The 18631-nt window shown below is 46.8% G+C and overlaps 3 protein-coding genes across 10 annotated transcripts in view; 1 reads left to right on the forward strand and 2 right to left on the reverse strand.

Moving 5' to 3' along the window:
- Window positions 1–170: 170 nt before the first annotated feature.
- GEMIN6 (gem nuclear organelle associated protein 6) lies at window positions 171–7422 on the reverse strand. 6 transcript variants are annotated; one of them, XM_030007265.2, is made up of 4 exons: window positions 4620–4635; window positions 4546–4565; window positions 3588–3733; window positions 171–1348 (listed from the first exon to the last, which is right to left on the reverse strand). In XM_030007265.2, exons 3-4 carry the CDS (start codon window positions 3713–3715, stop codon window positions 973–975), a joined length of 504 nt encoding a protein of 167 aa, XP_029863125.1. In that variant the 5' UTR covers window positions 3716–3733; window positions 4546–4565; window positions 4620–4635; the 3' UTR covers window positions 171–972. The 6 variants fall into 6 exon arrangements, with proteins under 6 accessions (XP_029863125.1, XP_029863129.1, XP_029863130.1 ...); XM_030007269.2 differs by lacking the exons at window positions 4546–4565; window positions 4620–4635 and adding an exon at window positions 6394–7422 and having other exon boundaries at window positions 3588–3734; XM_030007270.2 differs by lacking the exons at window positions 4546–4565; window positions 4620–4635 and adding an exon at window positions 6388–7421.
- Window positions 7423–7522: 100 nt separating this feature from the next.
- On the forward strand, window positions 7523–14358 carry SRSF7 (serine and arginine rich splicing factor 7). The gene is made up of 9 exons (XM_030007261.2): window positions 7523–7660; window positions 8011–8191; window positions 8338–8514; window positions 9398–9472; window positions 9562–9663; window positions 10038–10091; window positions 12238–12282; window positions 12880–12915; window positions 14045–14358. The coding sequence occupies exons 1-9, from the start codon at window positions 7633–7635 to the stop codon at window positions 14097–14099; spliced, it is 753 nt and encodes a 250-aa protein (XP_029863121.1). The 5' UTR covers window positions 7523–7632; the 3' UTR covers window positions 14100–14358.
- The window catches only part of GALM (galactose mutarotase), a 28759-nt gene continuing 24027 nt past the window's right edge, over window positions 13900–18631 (reverse strand). For 2 of the 3 annotated variants that reach the window (XM_030007264.2, XM_030007262.2), the window contains 4 exons: window positions 17720–17861; window positions 17451–17625; window positions 16866–16977; window positions 13900–14082 (listed from right to left, as the gene is read on the reverse strand). In XM_030007264.2, the coding sequence (XP_029863124.1) occupies window positions 16900–16977; window positions 17451–17625; window positions 17720–17861 (395 nt within the window). In that variant the 3' untranslated portion in view covers window positions 13900–14082; window positions 16866–16899. The remainder of the gene's footprint in view (window positions 14083–16865; window positions 16978–17450; window positions 17626–17719; window positions 17862–18631) is intronic. The other variant, XM_030007263.2, reaches the window with a different exon arrangement.

Genomic DNA, 18631 nt, shown 5'->3' on the forward strand with positions numbered 1-18631 from the left:
AGGCACCTGTCGATCCCCTCATCCAGACAGGCAGCTGAAGCATTTGTGTGTTGGCATCACCAACCTTTTCAGGGAGACACACAGGAGCGTAAGTGCAGTAGACGATTTTTAAGAGAAACCAGCATGAACCTGGCCCATCCAAAGTAATTTTAAATAAACCACAGCAGGAATGAGAAGGGCCTTTTTATTAACAGGGGTTAGACAGACTCATCAAATGCATTTGAGCACACCAACATGTGTTTAGGTGCTCTCGTAAGACAGAACAAACCAATACACTAAGAGAGAAATGAGGGCTCTAAAGGCTCCTGACTGGATTAATAATCTTTGGAATAATCACATAATGATTCTTGTACTGTGTGTTGCCATAAGCTAGAAACAAAGCATTAAGAAACACAAACTTACTGAATTGCAAGAAATTCTCTTTCTAAGGAACAAGGGTCTGCCAACCACTGCTGCTCTAAAATAACAAATATAGATAGGAAATGTTTTTAAAACCTGGGGAAAAAAAAAAAAAACAAAACCAAAAAAGCTTTCTCAACAGATTTTTCACCTGGTTTGGGAAGTCCAAGTGTCACAATTCTCTTTCTGGGAAAAAAAAAAAAAAAACAAACCAAAAAAAACCTGGGAAGCAGTTCAAACAAACATGCCTACACCACTAGATAATTAATTTTGAAGGCAGAGAAAAACACAGTTTAAATCTATCATATATCATCTTTCACAATACCATTACAAAAAATACTTATTTAACTGATGTATCAGCTTACTACTGATACAGTAAACAGACGTATCAGTTTAATACATCATCATTATTCAATGGCTTGCTTTTAATAAAAAATAGTGCATGCATAAAAATCAGACAAAAGGACCTAAACCCAGCATTTTTTGCAAATAGTGAATATTGATACCCAGGACAGTTCCTAAAATAGGGTGGGTAGACCCATTTCTAAAGACAACTGCTTTAAACAGCAGACATCACTCTTGTTTTTCAAGATAGCCCTGTATCAAGCCTTGAACCCGAGAAAGAATAATCTCATTGGAGCTGCTGCACTCTTCTGGGCCGTATGGTGGGTCAATAGTTAATACCCCTGCCACGCATAGCGTTCTTCCCGATTCACCTTGCTCTGTTACAGGGATGTGGTTTGTTTCTAGCCAAGTCTTCAAGTTGTTCTTCCTCTTTTCAAGTTCCTCTGGGCTGTAGGCTTTGCTTTCTTCAGGTGCAAATATGCAGGAAAGCCGTTGCTTCATTTCATCGTCCCCTTCTTTCAGTATTTCGACCTCCTGGACAGCATGGCCCAAGACAACGGATATGGACACTTCTTCATTCTCCAGGAATGTTGCAAGGACAATACTGCCAAGGAAAGAAGTATGTATGAGTCACTGTACTTAACTGAAGACTGAGAAACACAGGCCAAGATTCTTGGAGATGAGTGCTCATTAGCATCACTGTAACCCAGGTATTTAGGCAATATGGAGTACCCAGCATTTTTCTTGAAAAGCATGCTGCTATACCCTTAAAATACTGAAAATGCGGGGCTTTGCAGGTAACTTCTGGCCTTGAATTTGAAACTACTCTAGATACTGTCAAGCAGAACGTTACTTTAAAAAAGCAAAGTGTACATTAAAATCAGGACTGGGAATCTAAGTATTTTTGTACAGCATTCCCAGCCTTGCTGAAGAACCTTAAATCTTCCAACATTCAAAAAGACCAATACATTCATACATTCAGCACTTTCAATGCTGAAGGCAATGGTGGCAGCTGACAACATCAGAACCTTTTAATGATGAATTATTAATACTTAGTTATTGATCATTACTAAAAGAATTTTTTTTTTTAATGAGTGTTGCTAGTTTCTTAACTGAAAACTATAGCTTGATGTGCTGGGTTTGGCTGGGGTAGAGTTAATTTTCTTCACAGTAGCTGGTATGGGGCTGAGTTTTGGATTTGTGCTGGAAACAGTGTTGATAACACAGGATGTTTTCATTACTGCTGAGCAGTGCTTACCCAGAGCCAAGGGCTGTTCTGCTCCTCACCCCACCCCACCAGCAAGCAGGCTGGGGGGGGGGCACAAGGGGTTGGGAGGGGACACTGCCGGGCTGACCCCGACTGACCCAAGGGATATCCCAGACCATGGGACGTCATGCTCTGTAATACAGAGCTGGGGGAAGAAGGAGGAAGGGGGGAGACATTTAGAGTGATGGCGTTTGTCTTCCCAAGTCACCGTTACGTGTGATGGAGCCCTGCTTTCCTGGAGATGGCTGAACACCTGCCTGCCCAGGGGAAGTGGTGAATTAATTCCTTGCTTTGCTTTGCTTGTGTGCGCAGCTTTTGCTTTACCTATTAAACTGTCTTTATCTCAGCCCATGAGTTTTCTCAGTTTTATTCTTCTGATTCTCTTCCCCATCCCACCAGGGGGGAGTGAGCAAGTGGCTGTGCAGGGCTTAGTTGCTGGCTGGGGTTAAACCACAACACTTGACTATTACAATGGGAACACACCACAGCAGGTTCTGGCTCATGTTATAGCAGCCTGGTCTTTTCCCAAGGGCACTTACATCCCAGAAGTCCTAAAGTACAGGTAGGAAGGCAGCTTGTTGCCAGGATCTCTTCCCCATATGTCAACGAAGAGCATCTTCCCTCTTGTGGGAAGAAAAATTCCAGAATTTGATGCCAGCATTTTGCTAATCTACTGTTGCCACCATTAGAGGAAATAATGACTTTTTGGGAAACGTGCAATGAAATGTGCCTTGATTTTAGCCTGGGCCATCCCCAGAATCACTCACAGGTGTGCACACCTTTCCTACCAAAACAATAAGCAACTCCAAGAGAAGACAGAGTATCAGAGCTACTCCAGAGTTGAAGCAACAACCAATTCTTCTGAAAAACATCAGAATCTGGATGTTTTAGTTTCTAGCCTCCATCTTGTGCTCACAACCAAAAAGGTATGAAAAAGCTCTGGCAGCAAGGAGCCAAATTTCTGCCTATTCCCTGGTGCGTTCTGCCTTTCAAACCCTGTTTTCAAGTTACTCACTTGAGATACTAGAGACCTGTCTTTCTGGACAATGACATCTGACTTTCTGTCCAATGCCCTTGCTGATTTTCCCTGCTTCCTCTCCAAAGCAGCCGCTACACCCTCACGGGTGTCTAGCTGTAGGGGAAAGCAGGGCATCGATGCAAGAACTCTGGACAGAGGATAAGGATTTCAACACCTAAAGCATTAAAAACGTTCCTGCATCCCCGCTCTCTTTGTGAGGCAGGCCTTGGTATATTATTAAAAATAGTCCTAAATGCATGGATATCATTTAAAGTACTAACCTCAGGTCCACAATAAAGTTAGCGTGAATCCACATGTTATCTATTCCCCAAATTTATCAGTCCTTTGAATGAGATTAAAGTGGATTTAGGTGAACTGGCCTCATCAGCTACAATATTACTTTCTCTTAGGCCTTGCCATTTAAAAAAACAGGACACGCAGCCCCAACATGCAGTTTTTGCTCCAAATAAGTTTGCTTCAGTCTTGGGATCTTTTCTCTTCCTGAAAAACTTGTTTTCTCTTGGCCTTACAGAAGCAAAAGCTTTGTTTGGTACTTACCTGGCAGAAACTGGATCGACTGTTAAGACCCATCCTTCATACTCATGTTTCTCAATTGCAGCAACTTTCACCATTTTGTTCACGTACGTTTCCCAGTCTAGAGGGCTCTTCCTCTGCCAGTCATTCATATTTCCTACATCCAGAACGTAGAAAATAGCCAGGGTGATTAGCAGAAGCAATGAATCCTTTTGCTTTGCCCTTCACATCAGAACTGAGTTTGCCTCCAGGTAAAGATCTTCCACCTGTCTTAAGCACAATTTGATTTTTTTAAAAGCAAACATTCACACAAGTGGTTTGCATATCGCTGCAGCTCTGTAATTTCCCACCCACTTCGCGTGTTTTTTGGGGCACACAGCAAAGCCTCACACATCACTCTTCTGCTAACTTAACACTTCCCCGTTGCATTCAACATTCCATTTATTGCTCTGCCCTCTTACAAGACCTTCGGGACGCCCGTCCCTTGAGGACAGAAGTTTACCGGCTTTGCTCTGCGTACTGGCACATCCCCCGTGCCCAAGCCCTTCCACCGCCTGCGGAGAAGCGGCGTCCGCCCGCGTCCCGGCTCTATCCTCACCCCTGACGGCAGGGCGAGCAGCAAGCGCCGTTACACTCCTCCCCCCGCACCAGTTGCGCGACCGGTAAGGACGGTAAAGCCACCCCTGCCACAGCCCGGGGCCGCCCGAGCATTCGCCTCCGTCCCAGCACCCCTCGGCGGAGAGAGATGGGGGCAGCGCAGAGCGGGAGGCCGAAGGGCCGGAGGAAGCTCCCTCCCGGCTCCCCGGCGCTGCCACCCCCCCTCAGTGCCTGCCCGCTGCCGGCGGAGGCAGCAGGCGGCGGGACGGGCAGCGGGGGCAGCCGGACGGAGCCGGCAGGGAGAGCAGCCGGGCGCCGCGGGGGCGGGGCAGGGCAGCACCGCGGGTCCCCCCCGCCCCGGCCCCGCACCCGCATCCCCGCTCGCCGGCCGCCCGGTTCCCGGCCCTGCCGAGGGCGCCCGGGAGCTGGAGCTGGGCCCGGCCCCGGCGGGACCGCCGCTTCCTGCTGCCGCCGCGCACCCCGCACCCCCCCGCCGCACACACCGTGGAGCACGACGGGCGAGGCTGCCGAGGCCGGGAAACGCTCAGAGCCGGCGCGTTCTGTAAAGGCGGGTGTGCACGTCCATCAGGTGTAGGGCCGTACACACGAGGGCGGCTTGCGAAACGAGGAGGCGGGGCCCGCAGCGCTTAAACCCGCCCGGCGTTCGGTGTTCTGCCCCGCTGCACCCGGTCCGCCCGCGCCCCCGCCCGTGCTCCGGGGCCGCTAACCCCAAAATGGTCGCTCGAGCCCCTTCAGGCCATCTGTGTGCTGATTCAAACAAACTAACGCAATAGTTTGATTAACTGTTAAGTAGGTATTCTTTATTGGCAGCGCTGGATGCACGGGGGATCGCTCCACCTATCGTGCACACCGTCGGGCCTAATTGTGCAGGTTAAGTGCATGTTCTACATACATATTCACTAGATTTCATTAGTTTTCCGGGAAACTATTAGCATATGCAAATGTCCTTTACGCAGGCGCATTGAAGGTCTCTGGTGGTCTTCCATAGTCTTCCTCACTTGTCCGCTATTTGACCCTCCTCAGGTGATTCTGTGCAGTATGGTCCTTTATGTGTTTTGATACGTCAGTGCTTGTTAGTGCTCTTATTATGTAAGTTTTCATTAGTGATGTAAAACCATATGGCTAGTTTAAGCTAAATTATCTACAAGGATGAGAACAAAGGCAGGAGTTCTTATCTTTTCCAGCCCTGTCTATTCAAGCAAGGCCTCTGCTTGTGCCTTCTCAACAAGATCATAAATTCATCAAACATTTAATTAAGTTCTGTGATTGCTCATGGCTCCTTCTTGCTCATCACTCCCAAGTACCAGTCTCTGACAGGCTTAATCCTTGACAAACACCAGTCCTTGGTATGTAAAGTTACAGAGAGATAATCATTAAGCAATAAGCAGTTCGTTCTCTATATACCTACGCGTAAGTATGTAGAGATGGGCGCTGTGTGTACCTGCTCTGTAAAAATAAGGTATTTTTGCTCCAGGGCTTTGAGTTGTCTTCACAAGCTTTCCTGTGCTGCTGTGAAGGTGAAAAAACTTGATTTCTGCCCCCCTGGATCCAAAAGCTGCTCTATTTTAACACTACTAATGAAAAGCTTCCTATGGATGAAGCAAACAAGCTGCCATCATTTCAGTAATTTCAGTGAAAGCAAGCATGCAATGATTTTGTGAGCATAACAGAAAAAATATCAAGGGTACAAAATGAGATCATCTTATTTTGCAGGCTTAAGGAGGTAATTTTTTGTTTTTGTGATGTTTGAATTCAGCTTCCACCGTGCTATGGGGATTATTTACGAATGGCTTATGCCACTGTGTTCAGCTACTGTTTTCTTTTGCATTTCTAGTTTATTAGAAAGCAGGAATTAGCAAATCTAATTGTTTTCACTATGAGCAAGCAACGCAATAGCAAATCTGTTTGAAAGGTAAGTGGTGGAAAGAAGGAACGTAGCTTATTTTTATATATTTATGTGCGTATCATGTTTTAGTCATTTACAGTCTAAATAGCTTCCTAACTGGTCCCCTTCTGGATCACAGACTGGAGGGCAGTTTGTTCAAAGTCCCTTTTGAGCAAAATACTCCACACATCTTTGGATTTAATTCTTGCTAGTCTCGGTCCCCGCTCTCCCCACCCCTGCCATTGTTGCCCATGTGGTTATTTAATTGTTCTGAACCACGAAGCCCTGGAGTACTTTTTTACCCTGTCATCTCAGCCATACCTTACAGATACAGGTCACTATCGTGGGCAGTTAGTCCAGCTCTCTCACCATAAATTTAACCTTCATGAAGGTCACAAAGAAGTGCAACTCTCCTAACTCAAGTAACTGCACTAGCGGAAGCTCCTGGCGGAGGTCACGTCGTAAATAGGCCATTCGGGAGACGACAGCCACTTGTCTGGTGAGAACAGCTCTGCTGGTCTTGCCACCCTGCCTTCCCAAAGCCTGCAGCGTCCTTTTGGGAGGATGGCTGCAAGCCTGAAGCACTTCCCTGCGCCCCGCCGGCCTCCCCTCCGGAGGTGGCCCCCTGCCGCCGTCCTGTTACCGTAAATCGGCAGGTCAGAAACTCTCCGAGACTCGGTTTTGGAGTTTTGGAAAACAGGCATTCTTCGCATACCCCCGTCAGATCTAGTCGTATGGTTTACATACAAGTTCTAGATGCATATTCATTAGATTTCTGAGAATTTTCATACATATTCATTAATTTTTCCCAGGAGATTATTAGCATATGTAAATGTCCTTTGCGCAGGCCTTTTCAGGTGCTATGGTGGTCATCAGGGGTCCTCTGGTGGTCTTCCATAGTCTTCCTCACTTGTCCGTTACTTGACCCTCCTTAGCGGATTCTGCACAGTATGGTCCTTCACATGTTTTGGTACAACTTACCCTATGGAATGCTCGTTAGTACTTCTTATGTTTACATTAGTGATGCAACCCATATGGTACTTTAAGCTAAATTATCTACAAGGACAGGAACAAGGACAGAAGTTCTTATCTTTCCCGGCCATATTTATCCAGCAAAGTCCTATCTGTGCGTTTTTCACCAAAAATCATAAATTCACCAAGCACCCAGTTCAGTTTTAATTGCTCATGCTTTCCTTCTGTTCAGCTTTGGTTTTCCCAACCTTCGGCCTCTACCATATCAGTCCCCTTCGCTCACCTCAGGGCCCCGCCGCTGCCGGAAGCCCCCCCCCCCACTCCCGGTGGCGCAGGGGCTACCGAGAGACACCCCCGCCTCCGCCGCCGCCCCGATGGGCGCCGGGCCCGTCCCGTCCCGTCCCGTTCCTGTCAGGGGCCATCGGCCGCACCCCGCCGTCGCCGTGGCAACCGGCGCCCCCGCTGCTCCGCCCTGTGCCCCCCCCCCCCCGGCGCGCGCCTGCGCGGCGCCCGAGGGAGGCGGGAGTGCCGGGCAGGGCGCAGGCGCGGTCGGCGGCGCGTGCGCGCGGAGGGGCGGTCGGCGGGGCCGTTAGGATGTCGCGTTACGGCCGCTATGGAGGCGGTGAGTTCCCGGGGCGGCGGGCGCGGCGGGCGACGGCGAGGGCGGCTTGGGGGAAGGGGCGATCGCCGCGAGAGAGCGGGGCGGGCGGCGGAGCGGGAAGGAAGGCGAGGCGAGCCTAGCCGAGGCGAGCCGAGGCGAGGCGGCCGCCGCCATTTTGCGTCAGCGACCGTGGGGGAGGGGGTGCGCCCGCGCGTGTGCCGCTGCTGGCGGTGAAGGCGGGAGCGGGCCGCGCCGACAAGATGGCCGTGCCCGAGCGGGGCGGGGCGGGCCGGGCCGGGGGCGCCGCCCCCCGCCGCTTGAGCCCGCCCGTGCTCCGGCTCCGGCGCTGATCCCGGCTTCGCTCCCGGCAGAGACCAAGGTGTACGTGGGGAACCTGGGCACGGGCGCGGGCAAAGGCGAGCTGGAGAGAGCCTTCAGCTACTACGGGCCCCTGAGAACCGTGTGGATCGCCAGGAACCCGCCGGGGTTTGCCTTCGTGGAGTTCGAAGACCCGAGGGATGCTGAAGACGCTGTCCGCGGACTTGATGGGAAGTATGTGTGCATTTCAGGCGTTAGCAGGAGCTACAGCCGGTTTTAAGGCCAGAGAGGGAACCGGGGTTTTTCTCTGTGGTTCTCCTTTTTGTAGTTCTACCGTAAACAGTAACGATTAACTTAGAGCCATCGCGGACTTGTTGCAGGGTGATATGTGGCTCCAGGGTTAGAGTGGAAGTGTCAACAGGGATGCCTCGTCGCTCCCGTTACGACAGGCCTCCTGCGCGGCGCCCCTTTGACCCTAACGACAGATGCTACGAGTGTGGTGAGAAAGGCCACTATGCTTATGATTGTCACCGCTATAGTCGCCGAAGGAGGAGCAGGTACGTGTGGGGCCAGGGTGGCTGGGTTGCTTCGCCAGTTCACTTTTGTGTAGCTCTTGTTAGCAAAGAACAGAATGTTACGCCAGTTTTCTTTAAACTTTAACGCTAGAATAAATGTATAGGTGTATATTACAATTTGTTGCTATTTCTATCAAATGTTAATATCTTAATAATCAACCTGGTCAAAACCTTTCAGGTTTCTTCGTTTGAGTCAGTCGCCTTGATTCAGAATGTCACGAGCCTTAAGATTTCATGCTGAGGCGCCTTGCAAATCCGACACTTAAGATCCTCCTAGACCTTGAGGTGATCAGCATAAGAGGCCAGATCCCCTCGAGCCATCTACACGTAGCTTCACCTTATTCTTTAAGGGCAGAAAATTTGAGACGGTGATCGCCGTAACAGTAAATTTGGCTTTCAATTGGGGCCCCCCTCCGGTTTAGAAAGAGGAACACCAGATTGACCACATTCCCACCTAGAAAAATCTTCTTGCGTCAATCAAGCCTCACCCTGGCTCATTGGGCTGTCAGTTTGATCGTCGTTAGATTGAAGAGAACACCTAGATGCAGCGATCGGCTATAGATACTTCTAGATCGTCTAGATCTGCTAGACCTTGGGCCAAAGAGGGTCGACCTGCAAACTTGCAAGGTTTATTTTAAATACACATTACAGTGTTTTCTATTCTAATGTAATTCTGCAATGTAATTCAGCTTTTAACATTTTTCTAGGTAGTAAAATGCTCAAGACAAGTAGGCCCAGAGATTTTTCCAACTGACAGATGCTAGTTCTTTAGTTGTCTGAAATCAGTTTTGACTTCAGCAGGGCCTCACATGCACTGATGGCTGCAGCTGTTTCCTGATACCTGTTTTCTCTAACCTAAAACCAGGTCCCGGTCTAGATCCCGTTCAAGGTCCCGAGGAAGAAGGTATTCTCGGTCACGCAGTCGGAGTCGTGGTAGGAGGTGTGCTTAAGTTTGTCTTTTATTCCTATTTGCTTCTTTTGCTTGGAAAAAGCTACACTTGTACAACTCTTCAATTGACTTCTTTGCAGGTCCCGGTCAGCTTCCTATCGTAGGTCCCGGTCCATTTCTCCTCGTAGGTCTAGGTCTGTGTCTCCCCGCCGGTCCCGATCGGGTTCCTTGAAGAGATCAAGGTAATTATTAGTAGTTTTTAACAGGTTGTGTGCTTTGTTTTTGTTGCTGTTTTTCATTTTAGTTAAGGGATTCAAAAAGGTATTGGGTGGCAGACTTTGAAAGATGTTGACCTCTAGAAATCAGACTGTAGCATGCTTTGAAAAGTTTCTGATAATCCTAGTTGAATTTACAGGCGTGGTAATATGATTAGTTTTGAGACCTTACACAGCTGCATATCCCTTGATGAATTTTGATGTCTAAAACGTCTAATGATCATGTAGGTTTTAAGTTCAACATGTAGACATTAATCTAGAGTAGTGCTGTAATTGTCATCACTTCTGGTTGAGTTGACTTCTTTGATTTTGTTTTAATTTGTCCTAATTTGTTATTTCAGGTCTAGATCAAGATCCAGATCTAGGTCCAGATCTGTTACATGGCCCCGAAGCAGGTAAGATCTCTTCCGTGACTGTGGATACTTAGTAAAAGTTGCTTAAACATCTGTTTAGGCTTTCTAACAGCTGTTAACATTTTCAGAAAAAACTGTGGTTTTGCTCCACTAACTTAGGGGTCTGTAGTTTTAAAAGCAGTGCAGAAGATTGTTCTTTCTCTTTTTATTGTTTTACATATCACTGACATCCAGGTCCCGATAGTCATCACTAGTACTGTTTTGATCGAGTTGCATTAACAGCTAACATAGCAAACGAATTTAGAATTAATCTGGAAAGTTTTCTTCTTTTTCTTTGTGTAGCACACACGAGATTGTGGATTCTTCCCATTATTTGTCAGAGAAATCAGGATGCCCTTCCGGTAGTGCGTTAAAAGCATTAATGCATGTAGCCAGGCAAGTTGTGAAGGGCTTGCTAGTACCATGAGTGTTACAGCTGTTTCCAGCTCTGTTGAATAACAGAGCGTCAGTCTGCAGGAGCTGAATTCAATTTGAGATAAACAGCTGTCAGAATTATTTTGTACCAACAAATGTGCCATAAGAGTGATGATCAAATTTTAAAGGAACACGGGATGTCATTTGTTCTCTGAAATTGTAGCTTAATCCTTCCATAGTAAGTGAATGCAGCTTGTGCTTTATGCAATCTTGTCCAGGCAGCATGGCTGACATAGGTTGATCGGATGTCCTTGGCAAGCTGTCGTAGGAGAACAAGAGTAAATTGAAGTTCCACTCTGAAGAAGATGGGACTGCTCTTGCCGCAGCCCATTCCCAGGCCTACTGTTCTGGTTTGAAATCCATAACACAATAGTCAACCGTGAAGAAACACAAAAAAACAAAGGGAAGCTTTAGCTGAAGGGCATAAGCGGAAAAGCCTACAGCTGAAGATGGGAGATTCAGTGCTGAAAGGTGGTGGTGGTGTTTTCTGAGAGTAGAACAGCAAGCAATGACAGGAGGCGAAAACCAGAAGATGGCTTAGTTAAGAGCAGAAACTCACACAAACAGTCCAGAAGCTAGTAAAAAGAGAAGGGAAGTTCCCTGAGGCAGTCGAGCAATCCTTTCACTGATTAGGTATACTTTCTCTAGCTGAATCTTAATACCATTTGTTCCAATGTGACTAAATCATGGCTCATCACTGTCCACTGTCAGTGATAAGCAGAAGACAGCTACAGTCAACAGGCTCTCAAAGAGAAAAACATCTTGATTTTACCACTATTGTTTTCTTTTTTCAGAAAACCAGGATGGTTTTCTGCAGTGTAAAGGATGCTTTTAGTGAAATTTCTAGACTATTGTGTGACACCTTTCATTGTAAGTAGAGATTAAGGAAATTACACATGTACAGGTACAGGGAAGTGGCAAAATATTGGTGCTTATCTCTAATGAGGTCACTGTTAAACTTCCACATGAGGCAATTGGAAGATGGTTTCTTTACAGAAGAATCGAAGGAATACATAGCACCTGGAGATGGGCTCTTGAGTCATGAGGAATACAGACTGCCTAAGTACTACATGATGTTTGCTGGTTTGACAGTGTCAAAGCTACATCTGGAAGCTGCTGTGGAAAGCCTTGGATGTGGAAAGTAGAAGACTTCCTTTGGGAACCTAAAAGTTTCAGTTATTTTAGGCAGTATTAGTAGTCTTATGGTGCAGCAGTCTTATCTCAGACTGACATTTTTGACAGTCTTCACAAGGGTTAAGTTCGTAGAGATTTAAAAAAATATTTTGAGCAAGTGCTTATATAAGATGAAGCACAGAGGAGAAGGTATTTGTAGGAGCATGCTGCCTGCAGCCAGTTGCAACTATAGTGGTAGATGTCACTCAAGCCTAATAAAACTTTTGCAAGTTTAGAGCATGGCTTTTTACTGGCTTTGTGAAAATACTGGCCAGGATTTGGATTGTTAATGTATTCTTGCCACCTGCATCAGCAAACGCCGGTCATCAGCCGGGGACCAAAGTACAGAACAACATGTGCAACCATCTATTTAAAAAGCTTTCTTCCGAAACTTAGCAAGAAAAGCCCTGGAAATGTATAGGATTCTGTCTGTTCAACATGACAGTTCTTACACATTTAGTGTGAATCTTGCTGTCTCAACTGTGGGAACATGCATGCTACCAGCTTCCCTGCTGAGCTGTGTTTTTAATTCTTCTTGTAGGTCTAGGTCTCATGGCAGATCAAAATCGGGCTCGCCGGCTAAGAGGTAAGCATACAGAGATAAAGCCTGCAGTAGTATCTAGAATTCAGTATTGGGTTTGCATGATGAACAGAGCCTGGTCCTTTAGGAAGAAAATCCCCCAAACATGGGTGCCCAGCTAATCTGTTTGCGATATGTCTGAGATCATAAAATTCCCTCTGCAGCTATTTGGAGTATGTTCCTTACCCATCTCTTTGTTTTCATTAGCTTTCTCTAGTTTCCGACATAGTACTGATTTTTTTGTGTCTTTGTGCTCAGTTCCGTTAAATATTTCTATCCATCAGATAAAGGGCTTCAGCTTTATTAATGCTGTTGATAAAACAGCAGGAATCTGGTGATGTTTCTTTTCTCAAAGCTTCACCTCAGTACTACCCCTTGTTTTCCTATTTTGTCTACTGAAGACAGTTGCTTAAAATTAATCTCCACACTAAATGAATTGAGAATCCCTGCCAGAGTAAAAGTTGATTTGAAAACTTTGCCATTTTAAAGAGCTTCTGGCTAGATTCCCATAATAATTCCATTGTTGTCTGAGATGCTTATTTTTTTTAATATAAAAGTTCCATTTGACCTTTAAGCTGCATTGATGATATTCTGTTTTGACAGTCGGTCAAAGTCCCGATCACCATCTCCAAAGAGAAGGTATGTTTATCTCCCTCCTAATAATGTAGACTCTGTAGAGCTGGCATTTTAGTATCTGCAGTGATCTCTGCTGAGGAGTTTGACTGCTGCTTGTAGGAAAATTCTGGAAAGGTATTTTGCTGAGATCTCTTTGACAGAAATAATGTTGTGATTGTGGTTTTATATATGGTAATAAATATGTGGTAGTCATTCCTCAGGATACTGGTTATGTAGCAGTGTTACATCTTGCCTTTGCTCCTGTGTTCATTTGAGTTCACTAACAGTTTTACTGCACAGAGACTTTCTACTGGTGAGCTTAAAGCACAGAATAAATGTGGGAATTGGCTTTGAGTCTCATTAAAAGCTGCGGTGAGATAGAGTGGAGTAATGTGGCACAGCAGTCAGGACTGGAAGGTCGAGCCTGTTACTTAATCTATTGTTTTCCCCAATAAGTTGGTAAACAATTATCTCTGTGTGTGTATGCCTATATTTGTAGTGACAGAATCAGCAGCGTTTTTTTTCCCTAGTTTGAATTCTTTAGTAGTTCATTTTTATGACTTCAATGCTCAGGATTTGCAGGGAGGGGATATATCCTAGGAAGAATAGCTGTAGAACTGCCATGATGTGTCCTTTGCCTTGGTGATCTTTCTGCCCTGCAAGTTGTTTCTTTCTTTTTTTACATACTGACAGAACTTCCGCACTTAGCTTTACTTCATTTAAAAACGTGGCTGTATGTAGTCTAACCTCAGAAACAATCACAAGGGACTTGAAGAAATGCTCATAAATGCTGAGCGATCACCATAATAGGTTTTGACAAGCTGCTGTATCAGAACAGCGAAGAAGTAGCCTGCTTCCATGAATGTCACTATTAGTAGTACCCTTTAGATGACTTTACAGTGATCACATTTAAATTGTGTTATAAAAATTAGAGAAATGCAAAAATGTGAAAGTAAAAGCCATAAAATAAATGTATTATCTCTAACATTAAATCATCAACCCATTAGCTTTGTTAATAGTGATTTGTTGTTTTATTAGAAAACAATGCTTAAAGGCTGCTGAAGTAGTGTAGGTGTCCTCCTGTTACTTTTTCCTGTATTTGTGAATCCCAAATGACTACTGAAATATTAACTGTGGATTCTTTTCCTTTCAGTCGTTCACCATCAGGAAGCCCTCAAAGAAGTGCGAGTCCTGAAAGAATGGATTAAAGTTATGAAGTTAATCTTTTAGGAAGAAAGTTATTTTGCTTACATTATTATAAGGGATTTTGTGGTGTCTTTGTAAATGTAAGAATGTAGATAGAAGAGTATATCAACTAAAATTTGGCATGATCTGGGTCTTCTGAGTTAGTCACACCAATAGACTAGCACAGGTCTCTTTTTATTGTATGAATTTAACTTCCTGTGATATGAAAATGTGGGACTTTTTTATTGGCACATTGAAATAAAATGTGTATTTTTAACTAAACCTTCTCTGTAGTAACCCTGCTGCTTCTGTTAACATTTGGGTAATTTTAGCTGTGTGCCATGTAATGTGGATGAAAAATGTCTAAAATGGGAATGACTAATACTGGTGTCTTCTCAAACTAGTCACTTTTCACATTTGTTGTTGAATGGTCTTTGGTGAAAGGATCAGTTTCTGCGTTCTTTGAAATGGAACTTAAAATCCATCTCTGTCTGCAGATGGCTAAAAATTTGCATATGACCTTTTAATTCCTTTATGATACTCAGTGGGCATTCATTTTTCTCCCTGATCTAACTATTCTGCAAATCTTACTCTCTGGTGCTTGACTAGTTGTGATACCCAGTGCCCAAAAACTTAAGGATGAGCTTAAGGATACTGACATCTTTTAAATGAGTAACATCTGCAGAAACCTCTAAACGTAATAGAAATCATCAATAACTTGACAATTGCTACTTTTGCTTGTTGCATTTTTTAGTTCTTTAGGCTATTAATATTAAGAAGACTTCTTAAAATGTCTCAAGGCATGTTTTCCTTTTTTGAGGGAAGATAAAAGGTCTTCCGACCTACTTGCTGAAGGACCTTCGGAAGATGTGTTTAAGAGGCAAAAGAAAGCTGTTACTAGTCTTTCTGCAGCTCACTCAAAATTTTTCTCAAAGTGAAAGATTCTCACAGCTGACCTCAGGAATTCTAACCTACTTCACAGAAATCAGTATGATTTTAAAGCAGCCCAGATCCTGGAGACGATTTTGTTGAATTAAGCTAATTTCTTCCAGCAAATACACACCTGCAGGATTAATTATTTCTGTACAGGTATGTCAGGCTCTGTGTTTGTTTTCATTCTGTAGTCAAGAATTGCATGATAAGGCACTTTGTTGACACAGATCACAGCAAAAGACTGGAAACATGTTAGACTGTGAACAAACAAACTGGTAGGCAGAGGGGGCGAAAAAGCAAACTTTTTTTTACTGTGATGGGGTATCTAGCAGAAATAAAGGCCAGTTTTGGCAGTAAACAAACACTGAAATGGAAATTGAGGCCTGTTTGGGCTTCTGGCAAAATATATCATGGCAGTTTGCTTCCAATGTGTAAAAGCACGGCAGAGCGTCTTAAATGAAAAAAAAAATTAGAAGATTAACTTTGGTCACACCTTGGGTAACCCGTGATTTTAAAAAAAAACAGGCTTCCTGTTAACAAGGAGTTCATGGTGTTTTTTCAGCGTATGAGCAAACGGTCCAGATTCTGAGCGCACTGCCATGCTGCAGCATTGTCTGGCCTTTATGCCTAGTCCTCACTTTTGGGTTCTTGGTGTCTGCCTGGATGCTCCCGTGGTGCTCGGCAGTGGGGATTAGCGTTTCACCTGCTGGGTGCGATGGTTGATATTCTGGCAATATCCACTAAATTCCACCATTGCCGCAGTGGGAGAGCCGGGGGCGACGCAAAGGTTGCCCTGCAGTGATTTAGCGGAAATGCCTGAAGCCTGTGACTTGTGTTTGGAATATTTATTGGTTGTGCATTGCCTGGCCGCTTTATAGCGTGCCTGGGTCACAGACACGTGTACGCCAGTGCTATGGAATTTGATCAGCTTTTTTCTCTTCTGTACTCTTTAACGGCAAACCTACTCCACAATAAACCTGCAGACTAACACGACAGCTGTACTGGTACCTGTTTTTCAGTACCCAGAGACACTGTGGAAGATGGAGCAGAGGAGCCTGGGGTTTCTGTAGGGGACTGGGGTATTTTGGGTATTTCACATGGAAACACATTAAGAGGATGGTTTTCCTCCCGCAGTTGTATATTCAGGATTGTAGATGGATGCATCCGCTTCACTTCAGCAGCCCAGGCGTAGCACAGAAGATGCTCTTGCACAGCTATTGCTGCTGGCTTCAAAACAGGAGTGGAGCCAGAGGAGCCAGGGCGGCCAGCTGGGATAATCCCAGCACGCCATCCTCTGCAAAGCTATTCTGCGTGAGCACTGCGTACCCATGCCAGCACAACGCTGTCAGAACTGGCGGCTCCAGCTGCGAGGGCTGCCCTGTTGCCCCGCAGGGGAAGGGCAGGGCACCCTCTGCTGAGCTGACACCGAGCTGTGGGGCAGGTCAGTGGCGGGCAGAGACCAGCAGCCAGCACAGCTCAGAGCATTTTATGGGAATAGCTGGTGGTGTAACGAACAACCACAACTTTATCAGCCTTCCTGCATGCTCCACATGACTGTTACCAGATATTCTCCTGCTGTAGTTTGAGCTGCAACATGCCATGTCCCTAAACAAGGTGTTTTCAGTGCATTTTTTACTGCGAAACAAAACCTAATGCCCAGGCTGGACAGAGGGTGAGAGCTTTGCACAGACCAGATAGCGGCAGAGCTGGTGACAGGAGTTAAAGCCAGCAGAAACCATGGGTGAAAACCACAGAGGAGGAAAAAAGTTCCCAAATGGGATGCATCACCCAGAGTAGTCTGAAAGCGCCATTCGGCACCTGGAGGGCTTTCTGGCTAACCTGCTAGAGGCACTTACCCGTCTCGGTGGTAGGAGTCAGCATCCCCTCGCCTTAAGCGGTGTTGAACACGAGCCACGTGGTGTGGTTGTACTCCTCGCCCGGCCGGAGTAGGGCGTTGGGGAAGTGGGGCTGGGGAGAGGCAGCAGCACGTCAGTGACAGTGAGCGTACACCACAGGACCAGAAAGAGTCACCAGGGCACGGCCGCATCCCCTCGGCCTTCCTGGGGCAGCATCCCGCGGCTCCCCCCAGCATTTCCAGCGGCAGCGTTTAACCACCGGCTGGCCGAGTGGGCGAGTCCTCCCCTGGTTGAATTCAGGCCCCATGGCGAGGACGTGGCAAGGCCCTGGTGGGATCTTCTGCTCTAGACACCATGCCCTCGGGAAGCCAGGCCGTGTGGGGCCGGTCCCCGCTGCGCTCGCCAACCCCTGCCTAACGCCACAGGACGTTGTGACCTGTGCCTGCCTCAGTCCTGGTGTCTACAAAGCGTACCCTCACCAAACAGACTCTGTTCATATATTTAATGCCCCAGAGACATGGGGGGGGTGGTATGGTCCCCCGCCGCAGGACCCAAGCAGCTCACTGGGGTGGGGGGACGGTTCACCTTGCTGATGGCGTCGGGCCAGTTCTGGGTTTCCAGGCAGAAAGCCGAGTGCTTGGGGTATGCGATGGCGCCTTTGCCCTTCAGGGAGCCGTCCAGGTTGTTCCCGGTGTAAAACTGGATGCCAGGCTGGGTGGTGTGAACCTCCATGGCCCTGCCGGTGGGCGGGTGGCGAGCCCTGGGGAGATGCCGGTGGGGGATGCCAAGGGGCTGGCCAAACGGGCGCCCCGTGGCTCCAGGGGTGGGGGACCCATGCCACGGTCCCAGCCTACCTGGCCGCAAGGCGTCGAGCCTGCACCTGCGGCAGGCAGAAGTTGTGGTCAAAGCCATCCAGGTGAAACTTCTGCAAGTGCTTCCCCAGCTTCACAGGCTGCCGGAGATCGAAGCCGGTGCCCTGCACGGCGGCCACCTCCCCTGGGCAAGGAGAACAGCAGTGTCAGCCGCTCACCCACACGCCAGCAAACACCTGCGGTGCTGGCCCCTGCGCAGGGTTGAGATCCCTTGCTTTGGTGAGCTGAGGGTTTTAAGCTGTTTGTGATCCTTATCTTGTTGTGGTGCCCCGCTTCAAGCAAGCCTGCCTTATGGCCACTGTGACTCAGGCTTGGACATGATCACCTTGTCCCCCAGCAGAGCTGGCAGCCCCCGGGGACACTGCTGTGCTTAGCTGGGACAAAGCAAAGCCAAGGAGCCAGAAAACAAGAGGGGGGGGCTTGTATATTTGACTATACAAGCTAATTAATATAACCCCAAAACTTATTAGCTATTAATATTTATATACACATAAGATATACATACATATACTCTCTCTCTCTCTAAAAAAATGAATCCTCCCAGATCTCTGAACAAACATCCATGAGATGGCCACGAAGGTAGCCCACCTGCCAGGATGGTGAATACGGGCTGTATTCTGGGACCCATCCCCTCCTGCCTCAGGGCATTGTTTCTGGAAAAAAAAGGTTTAAGACCGTAAAACCAGCTTTTTCTCTCAAGTCTTTTTTTTAAGGCCTGATGTGGGGACACAGCATCCTGTGATAAAGCTCTTGCAGTGAGAACAACCCTGACATACTAAATGCAGTGCAAAACACAGTCGTCCCAACCCAAAGGCAAGGGATTTTGTGTGGGGGAAGGTGAGAGAGGAAGGGCAGGGGAGGGGATTTTTCCCTAAAGTCACCCTTTTCCACCCC

This window comes from Aquila chrysaetos, chromosome 2, assembly GCF_900496995.4.
Source record: "Aquila chrysaetos chrysaetos chromosome 2, bAquChr1.4, whole genome shotgun sequence".
Classification (NCBI taxonomy): Eukaryota; Metazoa; Chordata; class Aves; order Accipitriformes; family Accipitridae; genus Aquila; species Aquila chrysaetos.